Source organism: Lutjanus erythropterus, chromosome 3, assembly GCF_056507025.1.
Source record: "Lutjanus erythropterus isolate fLutEry1 chromosome 3, fLutEry1.hap2, whole genome shotgun sequence".
In the NCBI taxonomy this organism is placed as follows: Eukaryota; Metazoa; Chordata; class Actinopteri; order Lutjaniformes; family Lutjanidae; genus Lutjanus; species Lutjanus erythropterus.
In genome coordinates, this window is record NC_139319.1 from 730,738 (window position 1) to 748,205 (window position 17,468).

The 17,468-nt window shown below is 39.3% G+C and overlaps 2 protein-coding genes across 2 annotated transcripts in view; both read left to right on the top strand.

Moving 5' to 3' along the window:
• Positions 1-1,946: 1,946 nt before the first annotated feature.
• On the top strand, positions 1,947-12,231 carry LOC146329311 (myelin and lymphocyte protein-like). Its single transcript, XM_084714580.1, has 4 exons — positions 1,947-2,070; positions 6,297-6,464; positions 7,619-7,744; positions 9,998-12,231. The coding sequence occupies exons 1-4, from the start codon at positions 1,981-1,983 to the stop codon at positions 10,070-10,072; spliced, it is 459 nt and encodes a 152-aa protein (XP_084570706.1). The 5' UTR covers positions 1,947-1,980; the 3' UTR covers positions 10,073-12,231.
• A 1,254-nt stretch (positions 12,232-13,485) lies between these two features.
• LOC146329312 (uncharacterized) overlaps positions 13,486-17,468 on the top strand; it is a 4,773-nt gene continuing 790 nt past the window's right edge. The window contains exons 1-2 of the mRNA XM_084714581.1: positions 13,486-13,643; positions 15,587-15,822. Of these exons, the coding sequence (XP_084570707.1) occupies positions 13,566-13,643; positions 15,587-15,811 (303 nt within the window). The 5' untranslated portion in view covers positions 13,486-13,565 and the 3' untranslated portion in view covers positions 15,812-15,822. The remainder of the gene's footprint in view (positions 13,644-15,586; positions 15,823-17,468) is intronic.

The following is a 17,468-nucleotide window of genomic DNA, read 5'->3' on the forward strand; positions in this document are numbered from 1 at the left end:
CCGCATTACTGCTGCCGCCGCACTGATCCCTCTGTCAGTCTCACGCTCCATCCTCCCCTCACTCGTGAACAAGACCCCAAGATACTTGAACTCCTCCACTTGAGGCAGTAAGTCTCCTCCGACCTGGAGGGGGCAAGCCACCTTTTTCCGGTCAAGAACCATGGCCTTGGACTTGGAGGTGCTGATTCCCATCCTAGCCACTTGGTACTCAGATGCAAACCGCCCCCGTACCTGCTAAAGGTCCGGTTTGAAGGAGCCAACAGGACAACATCCGCAAAAAGCAGAGATGAAATCCTGTGGTCCCCAAACCGGACTCCCTCCGGCCCCTGGCTGCGCCTAGAAATTCTGTCCATAAAAATAATGAACAGAACCGGTGACAAAGGGCAGCCCTGCCAGAGTCCAACATGCACTGGGAACAGGTCTGACTTACTGCCAGCAATGCGAACCAAGCTCCTGCTCCGGTCATACAGAGACCGTATGCCCCTTAACAAAGAGCCCCGAACTCCATACTCCCGAAGCACCTCCCACAGAACGCCACGAGGGACACGGTCAAATGCCTTCTCCAAGTCCACAAAACACATGTGGACTGGTTGGGCAAACTCCCATGAACCCTCAAGCACCCTGCGGAGGTTAGAGAGCTGGTCCAGTGTTCCACGACCAGGACGAAAACCACATTGTTCCTCCTGGATCCAAGGTTCGACTATCAGCCGAATTCTCCTCTGCAGTACCCTGGAATAGAGTTTACCAGGGAGGCTGAGGACTGTGATCCCCCTGTAGTTGAAGCACACCCTCTGGTCCCCTTTCTTAAATAGAGGGACCACCACCCCAGTCTACCTCCGACCTAGGGCGTCCCCGTGCCAAGTGCACTGATGGACACCCTTATGCTTGAACATGGTGTTCGTTATGGACAAACTGTGACTAGCACAGAAGTCCAATAACAGAATACCGCTCGGGTTCAGATCGGGGGGCCGTTCGTCCGAATCACGCCCCTCCAGGTAACACTGTCGCCACCCATGTGGGCGTTGAAGTCCTCCAGTAGAATGATGGGGTCCCCAGTCGGAGCACTTTCCAGCACCCTTTAAGGAACTTTTATTGTTTTTAAAGTGTTGTTTCCACAAATAGAACCACAAAATATAAAGTCACAAATAAAATCATGTAGAATAAAAATCTCCTCCTGCTTCTTTTTAACAGTCTTTTAACGTACGACTGGCTGTAAGTCTGTGTGAAAATGTTTGAATCAGATGAAAAAATTTGTTGTCTGTTGTTGTTCTGTGTTTATTTGTTTGTTGCTTGTTTACTGTGGTTTGTTGTTATTGTCAGTTGTTTGTTGTTATTTGTTGTTATTGTTATTGTCTGTTGCTTGTTTATCATGGTTTGTCATGGTTTGTCATTGTTTGTTTGACTGTTATTATTGTCTGCTGTCTGTTGTTTGTTGTTATTGTTGTTGTCTGTTGCTTGTTTGTTGTTGTTTGTTTTTGTCTGTTGTTTGTTGTTTTTGTTGTTGTCTGTTGTTTGTCTGCTTGTTTGTTGTTGTCTGTTGTCTGTTGTTTGTCTGTTGTTATGGTCAGCTGTTTGTTTGTTTGTTGTTGTTTGTTGTTGTTGTTGTTTGTCTGTTGTTATTGTCAGCTGTTTGCTTGTTTGTTTTTGTTGTTGTTTGTCTCTTGTTATTGTCAGCTGTTTGCTTGTTTGTTGTTGTTTGTTGTTGCTGCTGCTGCTGGATGCGGAGCTGCTGCCGGTTGTCATGGTGATAAAGAGTCACGCCGCTCGGACTCTGGCGGTTTGTCTCTCAGTCCAGACTCGGACGTGCAGCGGAGCTCAGCGGACCCACAGACGCTCCGGTGTTCGGGCCGTCGGGCGTGTCTCCGCTCGGCTGATGGGGATTCCGGTTTTTCCTGTCGGCTCCTCCCGGTTTACCCCGCAGCAGCTGTGAGTCCCGCTTCAGTCCCGCTTCAGTCCCGCAGCAGCAGCAGCAGCAGCAGGATGGCCTCCAACACTGCCACCATGGGAAACCTCCCCAGCGGGGTCGGAATATGTACGACCATCCCCGACATCCTCTACCTGCCCGAGCTGGTAAGAATCAAACTTTATTTAAACAGATTTATCCGACAGGAGGCGGTTCTGTCTGCGTGAAAACGTCCCGCATTATAAACCGGTTTAATAATGATCTCAAACTAAAGTGAGAAAGTGTGAACAGTTAGAAGAGTTAATAAGCTGCCTGCTGTTCTGAAGAAGAGGAAATATTCGAGCATCTCTCCTCTCCTGGTTCATCAGCTGACTGAAGCTGCTGCACTTCACTGATTTCACTTCACCTTATTAAAAAGTCAAGTAACATAAAGAGACATTCTGTGTTTTTATTAAAGGAACAATCCGTGATGTTGCTCAAAGACATGACGCATTTAAAGCTGCGATTCCTCCTGTAATGTTTGTAAATAAATCAGGTCAATGTGACAAACATGAAAGATTCACTGTCAATACAAATATATTTTAAAGAATGAGCTGCACGCTGGTCTTTAGTTTGCTTCTGTTCAGGCTCATCTGGGTTTGATTCCTGCTTCAATAAGGTGAAAATATGAAACGATCAAACTGTGGAATCATCTGTTTAAAATGTCAGAAGTTAATAAGAAGGTTTTTCTTTGAAATAAAATGCACAATTCTCTGTGGATTAAAGAGATTTATTATATTCTGAGGAAGCTGAGTTACAATATAATAATTTATCATGCAGCATAAACAAAATTAGAAAGAAGTTATTTGTTAGATTTGAGGCAAAACGGTTGAAAGATATTTTGTTGCAGGTGTGTTCATGTTGAAGACAGTAACAGGTGTGAGTGTGATGTTGGAGCAAACTGAGTGAGAAGTCCGAGGTGTTTATCTCCTCAGCTGACAGCAGGAGGACGACAGGCTCAGCCAATCAGGACAAGCTGAGAAGAAATCACATTTTCTTCTGTATCGTCCTTTTTATGATCAGTTCAGAAAACTGATAATCAATGAAATGTCTGTTCAAAGTCCAGAAACGTTCTGGTTCTCTGATGACGACGCGGCTGCTGATTAACTTTAATGTTTATAATGTTTGTCTAACTTTGTTTACAAACTTTGAAAAAAGCGTCAGGATGTTTATTTATTTAACATTAATTGTAACGGATGTTGCTGCTCTGGTTTCTGCTCTGTTGGTGACTCGTGTACGACACAATACTAAAAATTCATTCATTTATTTATGTGACACACAAACAGTGAAGTGAAGACAGACAGACAGAATCACTCCTCTACAAATACTTTTTATATATTTTACATTAGTCGAGTAATACTGGGTTCATTTTGTGTTTTTTTATACATGAAACAGAAAACAATTTTAAAACCACAGTTATTCTATTGTTTTTTTCATTTAAACTTTACTTCCATGAGACTTCAGACTTTCAGCTGCCAGCTGACTGAAATACTGACAGTCAGTTTAAACATCAAATCATCGTCTTTAATCTTATGACCAGCTGATGAAAACGAGCCAATGAGATGCAGCAGTGAAACTGCAGGAAGTTATGGTTTATATCCACTGCTGCACTGTATTACAGTGAATTTGAATTAAACAATACAGTCATTTAATTTATACACTTGTTTGAAAAGTGTTTTAACTGTCAGTAAAATTCAGTAAATATTGAATCTGTTTCAACAATAATATAGATAATAATTAAAGAGAAATAATACATTTTCTTATCATATAATATTATTATTATTAATTATTATTATTAATAATAATAATAATAATCTGCTTAGAGTGAACAGTTTGACCTTAAATACAGGTTTGAAATTTTAATCATTGATCAGAGTATTTTAATTTATTTAAAATAAAAAAATAGGACCACCACTTTCTGTAGTGACACAGTAAAGGTGTAAATCCAGCACACATGGATGTTGGACTCATGGCGAATGGCATCCTGACAATAACTCCTAATAAATAAAATAATCTGTACAGAAGTAAAGTCAAGTAAAGTAAAAACTGACTTCAGGAAAGTAGATTTCTGACTGAGCAAGAGTCAAAATTATAATCTAATCAACATAAAAATACTGAAAAAAGTTATATGTCATACTTTAAAACACTTTTCACAGAAATGTTACCTTCAAAATGTTCTAGCAGGCAGAGACAGTCTGTCAGAGGTCAGAGGTCAGAGGTCAGATTTTATTCCTGCAGTGAACGTGTGATGGAGGACAGATCGGAATGAAAATATGATAACATGAAGAGACGTCAGCGGTGCAGCGTGAACAGAGCAGGAATGCTGCAGGTGTTTTCACATCAACTCATGCATAAACACACACACACACACACACACACACACACACACAGAAACAGGTGGAGTCTGGTGGAGCTCCATCAATAATGCAGCCTGTCAATCATCAGAGGTGTAGAGTGAACGAAGGCGGCGACGCCCTGCTCCGTGCTGGAAACACAGGGTGGACAAAATAATGGAAACAAAGACCTGAAACAAGAAGTCATTTAACTGAAATAAGAGAAGCTGCTGCACGGATCAGATCAGGATGATGTTAAATGTCCTCACGCTGTGCTGACGTGAGTTTTCTTTAAACATGGACCTCATGATGAAGACTGAACTATCACTGAGGTCTCAGCTGAGTCAGACAGTCAGGACTGAAACACATCCGACTGTCAGTTCACACCTGAAACAACCAACCAGTCTGTCAGCAGAAAGATTCAGGTGATTGTTTCTGTCATTTTTTAATTAAAAAACTTCATTTCTCAGGAGTCTCAGATGTTCTGCTTGATTTTTTTTCATTCAGAGCTATAATATGAAACATCTCTGGATTAAAATGAATACAAACATGAGACAAATATTATAGGTATGTTGGTAAGTAGTTTTTTATTTATTCCTGTGTGGAAAACTTTCAGACTCACTGAAAGGTTTCATGTGGCCCCACAGGACCGTCATGGAAATACCAAAAAATAAAAGTCTAGTAAAGACAGTCAACAGCATTTTTCACAACATTAAACTGTTATCAGACCTTTATTTTGAAAGGGCTCAGTGTTAATGATAATGAACTGAATCTTTATATTAAACTGTAACTTTATTCACTCAGTGCTGAACATCCATGTTGTTTCTGTTGTTCTTCTTCTACTGTTTCTGCTCCTATCATTACAACCTGCAGCATGATTCACTGTCAAACATCACGTTTTTGACAAAACAAAATATTAACCCACAATTCATCACATGACGATTGAGAAAAAGTGAGCAACAGCAGAAAAGTCCTATACAGAACATTTCTGATCGTTCCATTATTCGAGGTTTGGTCATCAGTTAGGACTTTATATCATTAGTGTCTGACCCACAGCAGCCTGATCAGTTTCTCATGAAAAATAACTGACCACCTCTGTACAAAAGTTAAACAGGATAGTAAATAAGGAAAAGAACAACAAAAACTAGGCAACACAATAAAAAAAAAATAGAGATACTAACAATGCTAATACTCGTGTGAGAAAGGTATAATGTGGGATAATATAAAGTATAAATTATAAAAGTAAGTGTAAAAAGTATATATATATATATACATATATGTATGTGTATGTTGTTGAGTTGTGTACTAAAATTATCCCAAATGTTTCCAGCAGCAGAGAAAACCAAAGAAATCTGTACTTTATTCAAGGTAACAGTGTGACTCCATGACTGAATCTCATCAGACAGATTTTCATCACCTTCAGTGGTTGTTTAACAGTGAAGACAACAACTCCCATGATCCCTCACTAGTTTTTTGTTATTGTTTTAATGTGAGGGACCCTGAGTGGCAGAACGTACAGTGAGTTTAAACTGAATCTTTTTGGGTTTCACACAGTGGACTTCAAACTGTGACGCAGTAGCAGTGTTGAGGAAGGATACTTTTAAAAGTAACCCATTACATTACAAGATTACTGTCAGATATGTGTCACATATTTGATAATGAGGGATTTGTTCGATGCATTACTACATACATCTTGCTGGAAAGAAATAAAATTGTGACGTAACAGACGGCTTATCTGAAAACTCAACCAAACACCAGAGGAACTGAATTAAATAAAAAGGTGACTGATGTTCTCTGAACTTGTTGACTTTGTAACCTGTGACCCTCCGACACTGAGCTGAAGGTTTAACACGACTCCACAGTCAAGTTAGCAACAGACTAACAAAATAAAGGCACAAAAACTACTTTGGCAGGGTTCACCGTACGTTATCCAGCTTGGTTACTAACCCCAAAAATCAATATTCAATAATAATAATATAATAATAAAAATAATAATTATCTCTCTCACATGTCTCCTGCAGATCTTCGGTGGTCTGGTGTGGATCCTGGTGGCGTGCACGCTGGTGGTGCCGGCGAACCCTCAGGGCTGGGTCATGTTCGTGTCCGTCTTCTGCTTCGTCATGACGTTTATCTGGATGGTGGTGTTCGCCTGCGGGGGGCATCATAACAAAGGCAGCTGGGCTGCAGCTGTAAGTCTGCACCATCTGTTTTTCAGCCTTCACTCCTGCTCATCACGTCCTCCATCAGGCCGAAGACTCAGACACGAGTTTCACTTTGTTCCTCTAACGTCTCAGGGACGTTTGAAGCCACATGCAGGACTCACCGGCAGGAAAGCTGAATTAAAAATGTGTTTGATGGCTGCTGGACAGAGATCAGTTAGACTGTTCTACTAATACTATTCTCATTATTGATGAAATGGTTTGAGTATTTTTTTAAGAGAAAAAGCTCTGAGTTTTCTTCTCTGACAGAAAACTGAACATTTTTAAAATGTGGACAAAACAAAGACATTAAAAAAAAGAAAATAATTGTTCATGAGTTCATCTCATGTTGCATCTCTAACAGAATAAATTGGACCTAAAGCAGGATTTGATCAGTTCTCAACCCACTGGATCTGTTCTGAACGTGGGAGGGAAAGTTTTCAACAAAGTCTCCTCTAAAACTACCTTAAAGGGACACTTCACCTCAAAATCAAAAGTACATATTCTTCCTCTTCCCTGTAGTGATGTTCATTTTAATTCAAAAACAGCATCTCTTTCCAAAAATCATGACCTGGTTACTGAAGATAATCCACAGACCTTTTTGTGAGCAGTTTTATTTTCTTTCTAGTAGAAATAAAGAAGTTCCGGTAGATTCTGCTGCAGACAGAAAGTAGTTCCTACATGAAACTGCTCACAGTAAGATCTGTGGGTTATTCTGAGCAGCAGAGTCATGATTTCTGCAAAGAGACGTTGCTGTTGAGTTTTTCAAAAGCATTGTCTGGTTCTTTGAGCTCCATGAGCTGAGTCTCATCTAATTCCATGACACTGGAGAGAAGTCAGAGATCTCCACAGATCATATCTACAAAAATCTGCAGCTCACATCAAAACTACAGCACTACAGGAAAACCTGTTCCTTTAATAAATGGAAACTTAAAGCCAAACTAATCTGTTCTCCTCTGTTACAAACAGACCAACACTAAACAAACGAGTGTGTGAATGCAACACGACACCATGACACACCAGTCTTAAACAGAGTTGTGTAACAGTGTTTGTGTGTGTTTTGACAGAGCAGACAGTTAACGTCACGTTCTGCTCATAACTCTGACTGACGTCGGCCTTTTGTCTTCCTCCTCTTTGTCCGTCAGGACTTTGCGTATCACGGCATCGCCGCCTTCTTCTACCTCAGCGCTTCAGTGGCTTTGGCCAAAGTGACCTTGGAGATGAAAGACGGGACCAACTTCCAAAACTACCAGCTGGACATCTCTGCAGTGGTGAGTGAGTTTCTTTATACAATGACAGTTTTACTAAAATGATGATTACATGATGAAAATAGCAACATCTTGTTTACAGTACAGTATAAACCTTGTATATGTATCATCAGACGCAGCCCATCTATTATTAATTATTGGTGGTTATGGTTCTTGATTTTGATTCTGCTACAGCAGTAGCTCAATAAATACTGCAGTACTCTGAAACAGCAGAACCCACCTGCAGTGTCCCTCCTTTGAATCCTGGACGGGTCCAGCTTTGCAAACCCGCCCGCACCCACAAAGCTGAGATCAAGAACCAACCCGTTACCCACAATTATCTTGAAGTCCAATCCAAACCTGCCCAGAACTTGTCACTGACTTGTGTTCTCTACAGGTACAGCACCTGTCCTCCTGCAGCTTGTGTTTCCATAGTGACGACATGCCTAGCTTACGGCTATCAAAAGCTAAAGTCACTGACAACATTATTCTCACAGTCTTTGAGCTTCACCATAATCCTCCCAAATGTCCAACTTGACCTCCGCTGGTTAATTTTACCTTTCTGTCATCAGTTTCATTGCTGCTAAAGGACACAGTGACGCCACTGTCTGGCAGGATGTGAGGTCAAAGATTAGGTTGCAGCTTTTCACAATAAAATCCTGTGGTCTGATTAGGCTTCAGTATTAAATGTTTAAAGCACTAAAACAATTATTTTCAGCTCTGATTGCTAAATGAAAAAGCATATTCTTGTATTGTATATGTTAAATTATGGTTCTCACCTGCTGCCCACCTGTAATTTTTTACCCGTGTCCGCACCCATTAGTTAATATAAATAGATTTTCTACTCATTCCACAGTGTTTTTGCGGGTCACCCGTCAGGTACCTGTGGGTACCCAACCTGGTGCAGGACTCTACTGTGAGCCTCAAACAGGAATGTTCCAGTCTCATGAACAACAAGCTAACAGTCATGTGTCTCACCAAGTGAAGTCAGTGAAATCATGAGCTAATAATTCATTAAAACACATGCTGATCATAATTTAGACAGTAGTAAAACATGTGGCTTCGACCTATAGACTCTTTATTATTTACTGATGTGGTACAAACATTAATGCACTTCTTAGTTCATCATGAGTCGTACATTAACTCATGATGAGTTTAATAGAGTCGTAACCAATGATTCTTACAGTGTGAGATAAACAAATTTGATGCACTAGGAAGATTTTCCACAAAGTTATGATCATTAATGACCAAATGATCTGGAACATGATTAAAAATTATTTATTGACCTGATAAAGTCATTAATTAATGTTCATAAACAGTTTATAAAGGATGTTTTATCACATTGTCTATCATGTTCAAAGGTTGAGTTTTGGAGCTGCTGGTTGGTGGGTTCTGTCATCTCTGGTCAGAGTCAGGCTAGCTGTTTCCACCTGTTTCCAGTCTTTATGCTAAGCTAAGCTAACCAGCTGCTGGCTTCCAAAGTCGATATAAAAAGGTGCTTGATGTGTAACTTTTGTTACAGTCGTGTTTTTACTATTTTAAAATAAGGCTGAATGATTTTGAAAAAATATCTAATTGTGATTATTTTGACTGAGATTACAACTGTGATGATTTGTGATACTACAGGTAATGATCATTTTTACATCATTATTATTTTATTACTTGTCACTGATTGGTTAAAGGGATGGTTCAGATGATCTGAAGTGTGGTTCTAGGAGGTTCTTTCTATGAGTCCCGGTGTAGGAAGATAATCTGTGTCCTGCTGTGGACAGAGTCAGCAGCTACACGTATTTTACACACTTTAAAAAATATGTGTATCAGTTTAAGTGAACACTATATTTAGAATATTTTCACCTCTTTACCTTTCTGTCAGACAGACTTTTCTGACAGGAAACCACCATTACATCAGACAAATATCACTTTCTACAAACCAACCAAACTCCATTGATAAAATCAGTCACTTTAGCTCACAGAAGTCAGGAGCTGTTGGTCCATCTGTTAGTCTGGTGTGTTAAAACGTTCCACCAGAGTCACACAGTAACACAGACAAACTAACGATGGATAAAACTCCTGTGTTCTGTGGAGTAAAATGTCTGATTTTGCTGATAGTGTTTGTTTGAGTGATTTTTGGCTCATATAAAGGTGGTTTCCGTTCAGGAAAGGCTGTTGAAGATCTTCATGATCCTCAGATGATCCTGATCCTGGTGACCTCCTGACTTTTCCTGCAGCGCCGTCGTCCATTCGTATTTCCCCCTGATGTTCTCTTTGTCTCCTCAGGTCTTCTCGTACGTGGCCACTCTCCTCTACTTCATCCACACCATCCTGTCTGCCATCCGATGGAAATCTTTCTAAAGGTTTCTGAACCACCACAGGACTGATTTTTATTCTTTAAGCTTGTGCGTGAAGCGTTGGCACGCTGACATGAAGGAAGGGCTGACGGTGATGAAGACTCTCAGGCTGTGGTTTTCATGAAGGAGCAACATCTGGGCCAGCGCAGCGTCCGGAGCAGGATTCAGGGACGTCCAGCCGACCAGTCGACCCAGATGGTTCATGTGGACCGTTCACAGATCCAGAGAAACTCACAACAGCAGCGAGTCACAAAAAAATACAAATGTGAATCTTTGTCTAAGTGTTTTTTACTGCTCAGCTGATTCTGAGGGTTTTCATTATTTTGTCCAGCCTGACATGTTGCAGCTTCCTGGTGTGGAGGAAACGTCTTCACTCTGTCTTCTCTGAGCGTCTTTACTGGTGATGTCTTTCTTTGAATGAAATAGTTTTGTTTGGTTGTTGCTGTTTTACTCTAAGCTCTGATTTTATATTTTTATAAGTTTCTACACACAAAAAAACAGTTAAAGGGACAGTTCCCCAAAAACCAAAAATATATATTTTCCTGTGGCCTGTAGTGCCGTTTATCCATCCATACTGTTTTAGCGTGAGTTGCAGAGTTTGGAGGATATCAGCTGTAGAGATGACTGACAGACATCTCTACTCTAACTCTGGATAAGCAGCGCTGCACACAGGAAAAATATGTATTTTTGATTTGGGGGTCTTTAGACCTTTAAATGTCCTCATTACAGAAACATGTCCTAGCTGCTTGTCTTAAGTTTGGTTTCAGAGACAGTAAAAATCCTTTGTCCATATTACAGAAGCAGTTTGTGGACAGTGTCCTGTCTCAGACGTCGTATCTTAACTGAAGAACTCCTCACTCGAGCTGTAAACCTGATCCTCGTTGTACCAAACCATCGTAGTTCAGAGGGAACTGAAGGCAAAGCTTTCAGTTTACCAGTCGATGTTCGTTCCTGCCCTCATCAGTGGCTTTGGGTAGTGACCACCAGGATGAGATCATGGATACAAGCGTCTGAAATGATTTTCCTTTGTAAGGTGTCTGGGCTCAGCCAGGTGAGGAGCTCAGACATCCAGAGGGAGTTGAACCGCTGATCCTTCGTGTCTAAAGGAGCCGGCTGAGGTGGTGCAGCATCTAATCAGGATCCTCCTCGACCACAACTGGGAGGAGACCCTGGAGTAGACCCAGGACTCACTGAAGGGATTATATATCCCATCTGGTCTGAGAACGCCTCAGGGTCTGGAGGAGCCTGCTGCTGCTGTGACCTCATCCCGGGAGAAGAAAAGAAAATAGATGTATGGACGGATAACGAGTAACTTCAGGCAGTAGAAATATTTGTTCCTATGACTTTATTAGTGCTGGTCTTCATTAACATATGTGGATTCAGATGCCAGTGGAGGAGAGGAAGGAAGTTCTCTTCTCAGTTATTGTAAGATTTTAACACGTAACACGACAATCAATTTCAAAATGAATCATCTTGTATTGCGTCCACAGAGGCCGCCATGTTGCCCTTTAATACAGTGGTTCTCAACCTTTTCCTGTCACACAAGCTGATGGAGGAGTCAACATCACGGCTATAACGCTGTGGTTCAGACTCCTCCATCCACTTGACTTGGAACTATTTTAGAACTGTATTTTTATAGTTATAGACTTTGGTGTGGATGACTTGGTGAGAGGAGGTGGGACTATGCAGGTAAGTATTACAGAGTGATTTTATGGTGGTTTTATAGTGTCGTCATAAATTTGGAGTCTGAGCAGTAGTGATCGAGGGTGGGGACACGGTATCGATGTCCCGCCCACACAGCCAGCTGACTCGATGGCGAGTAGATCTCAGCTGTTAGTCATGATGCCATCTGACTGAGGAATTCCTTCAGTTAGGATCCTTCTGTAAAAACTAAATTCTTATCCTAAGATACAAAACATGTCTGTATAACACCAGAAATCCTAAATGCCATCTGAAACTGACATAAGAGGACCTCAGACTGAGGAAGTTTCTGTAATGAGGTTACAGGAAACAGGAAATTGAACCAGGATGATGATGATGATGGTGATGATGATGATGATGATGTTTTGTAATGTAAACCTTTGTAACTGACTGTTTCATTTTTGTAAATTTTTGAGACTAAAGAATGAATAAATGTTGAAATGTTGAACAGTTGAAACAAAAGTGTTTTGTTATATTCAATAAATCAGTTGACATGAAGTTGAAAAGTTGCATCTTGCATCTTATTTTTTTTAAATCTGTAAAGGACAAACATTCTACATGTTAGAACATAGCTGCTGGAAACATGATCACATGATCCTTGTCAGAACTCAACAGCAATACTGATGTTCTGTTTATGATACAGTGTGTATAAAGAAAAAAATGTTTATGTTAAAAGTCTGTGAAAAAAAGCTTCCTGATTTTCCTGAAACACAATATAAAAGAAATAATAATAAATAAATAAATAATCCCTTTTTAGTCATTAATTATGCCCGAAAAGAGGAGTGGTGATGTTTGTGTCAACAATCTTTATGAAACATTTACAAACAGCAGCTGATAAATCCTGCTGATTCTACCTTTAATGGAACATTTATTTTGAAAATCCTCCCTCAGTCTGACAGTGGAAGCAGATCTACAGTCTGCAGACTTCATCATTTAAAACAGCTTACAGTGCATAAACACCACAGTCTGAGTTTGTGCACAATCCCTCACTAAATCCTTTGTTTTTCAGTTTTTTATCTGTAAATCAAACTGTTGACACAGAATCAAGAGAAAACATCAGAATCATTCAAACAGGTATAAAACAACAAGACAGCAAAGTGAAAGGCAGCATTTAAAACACACATCTGACCTAAAATAAATAACATGAGAGCAACAATAAGGTCACATAGAAACTTCAGTGGTTTTACATACATTCATTGTTTTCATGTTTTTGTTTTTGTGAAAAAGAAAATTGTTTGTTCCATTTCTTTCATAAATACTGAATTTGAAAACTTGACATTTCTTCTTTTTGTAAATTTCCATATGTGAATGTAGAGTATGGTGAGAAAAAATTATCTAAAGGAAAAAATGTATGAATGTCTTTGTCACTGTAATCATAATATTTCTAACCTACAGGAAAGAACAAAATCTGATAAATGTTATTAACATCTTTCCAAACCTCGTATGTAAAATTACAAGAACAAAATATAAACGCTGTAATTCACAGAAAGTTATTTACACCTCCGTCACTTTTTAACTTTTGTAGTAGAACACAGATCAGTCAGGAAAACGGTTGAAGTTGCCTGGACGACAAAACTCAGGGCAAAACTCCCTGAAGACTGTTCGTCACGTGAACTTTATGTTCCGCCGCTCTGTCGCCTGACTGCAAAACGTTATAAAATCACTTCGTTTTAATGTTTCCTTTATTAAAATATTCACGTAAAAGACACGAAATATGACTTTTAAGATGTTTTATATTTTACAACAGACTCAGTTTACAGCTGAACTGTTAGTTTTAACCTGAAAGCGGCTGATTAATGTGTTCAGGCAGCTGGTCGGACACCTCAGATCAGGACCAACATGGTCGGTGCAGCAGGAGCAGCTGGTTTGTGAAGGTGAGATGTTCTTTACTGTTCTCCTGTGTTCTCCTCTGTTCTGTCTGCACAGGTTCTTTCATGATTTGAATGTTTGATAAAGTTCTGCTGTTTAACTTGTAAACAGATCATTAATAAAATGGCGGCGGTCTGTCTGTGGGCTCAGTTAGCTTTGCTAGCTAACACAAGTGTTAGCAGGTTAGATAATAACTGAATGATTGTTATGATCCATTTATCTTCATATTAAATATCAGTAAACAGGTTATATGTCTGTCTTTACCTTCTCTCAGGTGTTTATGTCACTCTGTAAAAATGACATTAATTTTAGTCCTTATTAACAAATTTAACATAGAAATAAATAAGTGACAATAATTAGGGAGCTGATGAATCAGTCTATATTAGTATCTGAGTGAATTTGAAGTTTTCCATTTAAAAACTACAAAAATATAAATATGGACTGACTGAAATGGTTTAGTATGAAGCTTTAGCTTAGCATAACAATATTATTTTCTCTTTTCTTTAAATTTTGAAATGTTTACAAGCACAAATATGTTTATTTTTCACTTTCTCAAAGTCAGTTTTTATTTGCCCCTGTTCAAATTGTTTTATTTATTAGTGATTATTTTAAAAAAAACAACAACAACAAAGACTAAAGTTTAATTGTCATATTTAATTTTTGGCTGGAATGTCTATAAAATGTAGAGAATACTGAAAAAGGTCTTTCCACAGCTCAGAGTTGACAGTGATTTATTTAAATGTCTTGTTTTGTCTGTCTAACACTCAAAGATATTCAGTTTAATATGATAAGAATCAAAGAAAATCTGAAAGGCTGAAAAGCAGGAGTTTTATTTGCTCTGACCGAGTGTCTTCACTGCTGAGCTCTGCTGTGATTATTTTAACAGATGTTTTGGTTGTGATGTTTGATGTCAGTCATAATTTTAGTGAGTATGACAATTTTTAGCTTTGCATTTCTAACAGATATGTATAAAAATGATGATGATGTGATTTTTGCCGGAGTCTGTGGCTGCACATTATGATTAAAAACAACAATTTATTGTCATTATTTTTGATTTGTTGGTGTTGCTGGATTTTTTTATTTTTATAAAAAAAAAATGCAGCTTCTGCCATTTGGATATTTCATGTGATTTTATTGTGATTTTGATAATATTTATATTCATTGTGGAGCTTTCATTTATTATTGAGTTGCTGGTGAATCTGAATATTAATCTGTCAGTGGCTGGTGGATGTTCACATTTCAAAAAGTTAATTTCCTACTCTGCTTCCTCCTTTGATATAAATGAACAAAATAAACAAAATAATAGACACAGCTGTCTGTCATAGTGCCGTTCTGATACTGGAATTGATAATTGATACCATTTTTGGTTCCATGGGGAAAAGAATATTAGATTTTTATTAAAAGCTGAATAGAACAAGGTGATAACATGAGAACAAATATTTGATCAGTGAATGAGACGAGTGATGATTTCCTAAAGATTCTGGAAGACGATTCTTTGATTGTCCTCCTGAGTTCTTCACCACAGAGTTTTGTGAAACACTCGTTGTCATGGTTACCAGCAGAAACACAGAACTAAGTTATTGATTAATCTTAAGTCAACTGACTAATTGATTGATTCTTTAGTTGTAAATCATTTATCAGAATCACTGATGATTTATTATTAGTTATATCCTTAAACCCTGTGAGTTTTTGATCATAGTAAAAAGCTTTTGATCCTCTCGAGATCATAAAAGATGAGAGCGTGTATCTGTTTAGTGTCTGTGAATTTTTTAGTAAAAATTAAACAGCAGTGCTGTGAATGTGAGTGAATGTGAGTGAATGTGAGTGAATGTGAGTGAATGTGAGTGTGTGTTGTCAGTATTCTATGAAGTGACAGCAGCAGACTCGTATCTTTATTCTGTTTGGAGGAGGAGCTGACATTTGTCCGTGTTTGTGCGTCCCGGCTCAGTGCCTGTCAGTCATGGGCCTGCGAGAGTTGTGGAAGAGCTACAAAGTCCTGATTGTGATGGGCACGAGTCTGGGGCTGATCCACTGGGGTTGGTACAGTCTGAAGGCAAACCCACTGCTGCGTAAAGCCAGAGAGGAGTACGTCCCCGAGCCCGGCATCGTCGCTTACGTTTCACCTCCTACTGCTCCTCCTCCTCCTCCTCCTGCTGCTGCCAAGAGCAACTAACCCAGACTGAGGTATGAGACTCTGCCTGCAGTCCAGATCACAGACTTCTTGTTCTGCAGCTCCCTGTACAAAGTACGTACTGTTGTGTGGAGTGTGCATACAGGTGGGACATAATACATCCTCACAACAATGGCACCTTGAACTTTGACCCTCCTACTCATACACCCATCACAAAGAATTGTGGGTAAAAAAAGCCTGCTGGTTTACTGCAAAATGAAACTGTGATCCAGTAGGACATCCTGGTATTGTTGGTGTGTTACATTTGACACAGTATGTAGAAAATCTTTACTAAATAATACGGCAGTGTGAGTACTGGAACACACATTGATTCATCCTGCAGCACCTGCAGCTGCTCACCTGCAGCTGCTCACCTGCAGCTGCTCACCTGAGCTCAGTGAAACCACACACACATCGTCAGGGTGAAGACTGACCTGAGGAACAGGGCAGCTGCAGATGTTCTGGATGAAAAGTACCGTAACGTTTATTTCTGAACCAGCCTCAGTGATTGGTGTCGTGTAGTTAATCTGTAGATTCATCTCTTGATTAAACGATTAGTTGTTTTCTCTATAGGATGTCAGAAAATGATGTGTTAAGTGTCTTGTTTCGTCCACAACTCAAAGATATTCAGTTTGCTGTCAGAGAGGAGGAAAGAGCAGATTCAAACACTCAAACAGATTAATTGATTATCAGAATAGTTGATGATTCATTTAACAGTCAGTTAATAATTGAATAATGACTCCAGCTCTGGTGTGACAGTCAAGGATTTATGATAAATGTGAAGTAAGATAGAAAAATAATAATGACACACTTTTTATTTGTTTAAGACCTTTCATACAAGAAACGCAGCCCGCAGTGCTGTACAACAAATAAACTACATGCACCAAGTGCTTCACATGAAAACAACAGAAAAACAGGAATATTTTGCCATAATTAATGGAAAATAAGGTGAAAAATAAAACCTGTTAGTAGAAGTCAGATAAAATGCAGGAGTTAATAAAAACCAGCTGATACTAGTAAACATAAAATACAGAGGAAAATAAATCCCACTGAACAATGATAATAATGACAATAATAATGTAGTAACAATAATAATAATAATAGTGTGTGTGTGTGAAACAAATGGTTTTTTTTCTTCCTCCATGTAGATCATAAACACTTGAACATCACACCACTCATTAGGATCAGTTGAGACAAACATTATAGAACTTTTTATCCAGAATAAACTGCAGCCTCCTGCTCATGTGTTTGTTCTCAGGTCAGTCCTGAAAACTGCAGCGACGTCGGCGTTTGATTCAAAGGCCAACGCTGCGTTTTTTGTGTATTTATGTGACTGTGACTGAAACAACCACCGAGTCTCAGTGTCAGAGCCGAGTTCAGCTGCAGGTCCTCTCATGTCCACTAGATGCTGCTCTAATAAAAGTCTTCACTGTACAGAGGCTGAACAGCTCAGCTGGTTTCACTGTGTTCTGATGATTCAGTCAAATTACAAACATATTTTCTCACTTGATCTCTGGTGTCGGTCGTGTTTTCACACCTGGAGTTCAGCTCATGTCGTCTCTGTTCACAGTGGCGTCTCACCAAGAGGAGAAACATCAAGTTATTCAGACTGACGGAAGATTAGGCAGATCTGTACAACAATAATAATAATTATAACAAT